At 35.4% G+C, this 5,104-nt stretch overlaps 1 protein-coding gene across 2 annotated transcripts; it reads left to right on the top strand.

Annotated features, from left to right (window-relative positions):
• The first annotated feature begins 2,116 nt into the window (after positions 1 to 2,116).
• Positions 2,117 to 5,104, top strand: LOC145598895 (protein REPRESSOR OF VERNALIZATION 1-like). Of its 2 annotated transcripts, none has more exons than XM_081655297.1 (3): positions 2,117 to 2,396; positions 3,163 to 3,225; positions 4,599 to 5,104. In XM_081655297.1, exons 1-3 carry the CDS (start codon positions 2,139 to 2,141, stop codon positions 4,878 to 4,880), a joined length of 603 nt encoding a protein of 200 aa, XP_081511423.1. In that variant the 5' UTR covers positions 2,117 to 2,138; the 3' UTR covers positions 4,881 to 5,104. The 2 variants fall into 2 exon arrangements, with proteins under 2 accessions (XP_081511423.1, XP_081511422.1); XM_081655296.1 differs by having other exon boundaries at positions 4,554 to 5,104.

Below are 5,104 nucleotides of genomic sequence, written 5' to 3'. Positions count from 1 at the left end.
GATATGGTTTTTATAATTTTTTTATACTGTATTTATTTCCCTCAATTTATATTAATTAGTTTTATATTAATTATAATTGACTAATGTAATCTAACTCTTAGTACAGATAGCATTAATGAATACATTCGGCGGCACAGGCTCATTCACATCAATTATACTCATGTACCGCGAAGACATAGCTAAATGCATCATAAAGGGGTTTGGACTTTGTACGGTACATCTATTAGCTTATATCCCAACGTTAGCTGTCACCCTTTGCCTTGCATATTCCTCCGTTGTTGGACTTTGGGTGGGATTCTCGATTCAGTAGTTTGTACGCTATAAGTCTATATAATTTTAATTATTTGTACGCTACAATACATTGAATCTATATTATCTATATATGTACTCAACTGTGATATAGATGTTGCATACTACTGTAGTACTGTTTTGCTCAACCTGTGTAAACTCTACCTTGAAACTTGTCTGTCTTAAGCTGAAACACATCCAAATTTGATATACTTTGTGTCTCATTTTCTAACTTCTGATATCTTTGAATTTGAGTTTCATGCTTGTTAACATATTTCAATAATTGGTGCATAAGTCAGAAGTTTTACATTTGATCAGAGCTGTAAGGTTCAAAAGATTATAGCTTTAAACTCTATTGCATCAAATTACAAAATCCTCTCAAAACACAAAAAATTCAAGCCTTGAAGATCCCATGAGACAACAAGGAAACAAGAAATGAAAATGGATATGCAAATTTACTTCTCCTTGCAAACTCTAATAGTGTTGACATTCCTCTGGAAATGTAACCTTCAATGGTGAAGATTTTCTAAACTGAAGTAGGAGCATCAAACTTGCTCTGGGATCCAGAATCAAACTTGGATTCCTAGATGGAACAGTCACCAAACCTGATGGTGCAGATCCAAAGTATGCTATGTTGGTTAGGAATGACTATATGCTAAGAGGTTGGATATGTAGATCCATGAAAGAGAAAATTGCTAATAATTTTACTTACAAAGATCCTGTGGGGAAGTTGTGGGCAGAGCTAAAGGAGAAAGCTGAGGCAAATGCTCCTTTCTTATATGCATTGAAGAAACGAGTAAATAATATGGAGCAAGAGTACATGCTTGTATCTGAGTATTACTTCAAGCTGAAGCAGATTTGGGATGAGAGATAAAAGACATTGAAGAACTGTCTGTGAGCAATTGTGAAGCAATGAAGAAATGCACTTGTGAACTTCTAAAGAGATTCATGGAGATTCAGAAAGAGATACAATGTGATAGATTTTGTGATGGAATGAACTTATACAAGGTGCTATGTTGGATATGCAAATTAGTGGAGAAATTGAGTGATTATATGAAATAAAATTTATGCTTGCCTAGCTTTTTCAAATGTAATGTGTGAATTGTTATTGGAATAAGTGGAGAAATGATAGTTTTGTTCTTGAGGTTAATGAAGGTTATGAATACTCTATTTTTTCCGGTACTGTGTTGACTTTCGAAATGAGGATAGTGTTCAGTGAAGAAACTTGTCATAAAGCCTGGCTCTTAGATTGTATATGATTAAACTAACATCTGATGAATAAAAAGTTATACCGCAAGTGCATGGTGTCGTTGTTAGCAGAGACTTAGCAAATGCAGGTCGAATCCCACGGGGAGATAGGTTCCATTAGTTTTTACCCAATTATAATAAACTATTTCAATAAACGAAGAGTGATTTGATATCAATAAACTAAACTAGAACAATAATGAAAATAAGGTTGTTCTCCTATAAATAAAGGTCTAGGGCATATGTTCGGTCCACCATTCTTATATCAATCCAAGAAATACAAACTATCCATTAATAAATAAACTAGGTCGAATAACTAAAGAGAAGCTATTGCGTACGGATGCTCGCACACAAACTTTCGTGTCGGCGGACCGGGCAAAGGTCCCAATATTTATGTCAATTTTTCCTAATAATTAACCAGAATACCCATTTTTTAAAAAACGGGTCACAGGTTAAATAGGCTAGGTTTTATGGATCGGGTATTTTAACCGCCGATCTGTCAATCAGATAGTGAAATGATGATGTCCTGTACTTGGTCGTATTTATAATCTTCCTCCGAATATTTGGCGGGCAAAACCCTTTTTCTGCAGAAAAAGAGAACGAAAATGGTGGCAAGCAAGCCATTTGAGAACCATGAAGACGACAATGATAGTGCTGAAATCAAGAAGACGAAGCTCCTTACTGAAATCGTAGAACCCATAATTGTTGAACAATCCAGAAATTACAGTGACAGTGAACAAGATGATTCCGAGGACGATGACGGTGCTCAGCCAATTGGGGAGGTTATTAGGGTTTCTGATGATGGAGTTCATAGAAAAAAACATTATAGGGCTTTTGAATTTGATGGAAATCGTTTTCAACTTGTAAGTTCTTCTTTCGTTTCTCTTAATTTTAGGGTTTTTTTATTTATTAATTTGGATTGTTTGTTTGTTCCCTTTTTTAGGTTTATTGTTTGATTTTTGAATCTGGGTTTGTTGTTTGATTTTAGAATCTGGGGTTTATTGTTTGATTTTTGATTAGTTAATGGGATATTCAATTGAATTTTCAGAAAGATGATTACTTTTTACTGTCTGCTTTCAACCAATAACTTGCAAATTATACTTGTAAATCTCTGTATTTCTGCCACTTTTTTCTTTTTTTATTGCTGCTTAGCCTGCTTTGTTTGTGCAATTCTTTGGAATATCATGGATATGTGAAGGATTGACATGCCAAATAATTTGAGTTAGTATTGGAAATATAGACTGTAAATGATAGGTGATATTGTTGAGGTTTAGGGATGTGAAGAAATGTAAAGCTATATTATTCAGTTTCAAGGGACAAATTGATAGTGTGCTGAATCTCGAGGTTGAATGTAAGGTTGAAAATCATGTTTGTCAAGGAATTTTATTTGTGAAGAAAAGGTATGTTTTTGCATTCACGCTACTCCTTATGAGTCTTTCAAAGGCAAATTTCTTTGCATTTTACAAAACTTTGGTAGGATTTAATCCATTCAAAGAGGTATTTGATTTTCCCTATTTCGTCTTTCCCCCTTCTTAACCTAATATCCAAATGAGGGATTTTGTTTGAGTTTAAACAACTCTGTTCTCTTTTCATAAAATTGTGTTTTCAACAAATGATTTTTGTATGCAGGAGGATAGTATACTTGTGACACCAGAGGAGGGGAAAGTCAAGCCTTCTGTTACAATCATAAAGGTAAGCACACCTTGCCTTAGGAAAGTTAACTTTCCTTTCCAATATATATATGTATTCAGCTCTCTCTGTATATGATGATAACTAGTTTGGTAGTGCATAGAGCATGTTAATAATTTTAGACAGGGGGGAAATCTTGTTTGCTTGTCCTGTGTGAGAGCACTAGGATGAATGTTCTTGGTATAGAAAGTGTTGATGAATAAGAGACCTTTAAGGCTTTTAAATACCATTTTTGTTATCTAATTCAGTAATAGGACTTGTGGTTTCCTTCAATTCATTGTATTTCCCTTAAATATTTGCTTTTCAAGGTCATACGCATTTGGACTTTATTTGCTGGAAGTTTATGCAAGTGGCTAATTACTCCAGTAGTTTCTTAATAACCTTGTGTAGATTCTTTGCTGTGTGATGTTTCTGAGAAAGTGCCCCTATTTATGCTCATGCATGTTATCTCATTATTCTCATTTTCTCTAAGTACCATGCGCTGGATTGCCTTTTGAACTTTAGACAAATCGGGTAACACATCATCAAGTAGCAATGCCAGGTGGCTTTGGGCTGTTATTAAGTGACTGGAGCATTCTCCCGCCATCCCTCTTTTGTTAGCCTCATTGGGTTTTGTTACGTTTTTAAAATTTGGCTGGTGAAGTTGATGAGTGAAAAAATTGGTGGGACCAATGTAGTGTGAATGTGAGAGGAAACTGCTGGCCCCTGTACCATTTATAGCATGGGGCAAAGTCGCAAACTCACAGAGACAAACATAAAGGAAATTGTGGCGAACAAAAGGGGGCAGGGGTAGTGTCTTACATACTTTGAGTGTTTTACTCACTAACGTAAAGAATGCTGGGTCAAGGGGAACCAAATTCATGATTACATTTATAGCTTCTAAGCCTTGCCAGCGATGAGGTTTCACCTATGTGCCATTTCACTATTGTTGGACTATTGCCTATTGGTTTACTTTCATTCAATTAATGTAGATGTGTAATGTGTAGATACTTCTTTTTTGACCTTTATGCTATATATATTCTGATATTTTAAGGCCATCTGTATGGTGATATCCTTAAGTTCAGACTCAGTGTACATTAGTATAACCTTACAATGCTAAGTGATTTTTCCCCAAAGTGTTGGTGGAAAAAGTTAGTATTTCTACAATATTGCTTTGCATGTTCTATCTGTTTTTAATTTTTTATTGATGGAATATCTCTCTATCCAGTATATCAAGGAGTATATGGTTAGCTAGATGTTAATGTTGACCATGTCCCCTTTGGTAGTTTGGTTCACTGTAATTAGTGGCTGCATGCTATAGAATTGAGTTTTTCTGATGCTCTGCCTGCTAGGACATTTTCCAAATTGATGGCGAGGATTTAATGGTAAGAGCACAGCGATTTTTTCGCCCTGAAGAGGTCCAGAAAACGGGAGGTGGAACATGGGAATCGAATGATCCAAGGGAGCTTTTCTACAGTTGTCACCTTGATGAAGTCCCTGCTATCTCCGCGATGCATGAGTGTATAATACATCTTGTGCCACTTCACAAGCCTGTGCCTGACCGTAAAGAATGCCCTGGTTTCATTGTACGCAAGTTCTATGACTATGACAGTCAGAAAGTACGAATTCTCACTGAAAAAGACTTCAAAGGTGTATCACTTCAATCTGCAGCAGGTTAGATAGTACTCTGTAGTCTGTAGTATATACTATACATATGATTTCTGTTATAGATGACATTAATAAGACGTTAGAGGAAGAGGCCTTTAGTTGTCGAAGTTTTGACATACTACTGATTACTGAATAGTGGATAGTGTTATAAGATAATATGCAAGACAAAGTTTGTAAATAATGAAAAACTGATTACAGTTTTATGGTGAAGTTTAGTTCCCCACTTTTCCTGTTT

The sequence above is a fragment of the Chenopodium album genome, chromosome 20 (assembly GCF_948465745.1).
Source record: "Chenopodium album chromosome 20, dcCheAlbu1.1, whole genome shotgun sequence".
NCBI classification, from domain to species: Eukaryota; Viridiplantae; Streptophyta; class Magnoliopsida; order Caryophyllales; family Amaranthaceae; genus Chenopodium; species Chenopodium album.
This window is presented reverse-complemented; position numbering and strand designations above follow the sequence as displayed.

Bases quoted from the DNA above. Each gene is read 5' to 3' on its own strand.
- LOC145598895 (XM_081655296.1), top strand. From the start codon at position 2,139: ATGGTGGCAAGCAAGCCATTTGAGAACCATGAAGACGACAATGATAGT. The intron at 2,397-3,162 runs GTAAGTTCTTCT...TTTTGTATGCAG, and splicing joins ATGGAAATCGTTTTCAACTT to GAGGATAGTATACTTGTGAC. The intron at 3,226-4,553 runs GTAAGCACACCT...TCTGCCTGCTAG, and splicing joins CTTCTGTTACAATCATAAAG to GACATTTTCCAAATTGATGG.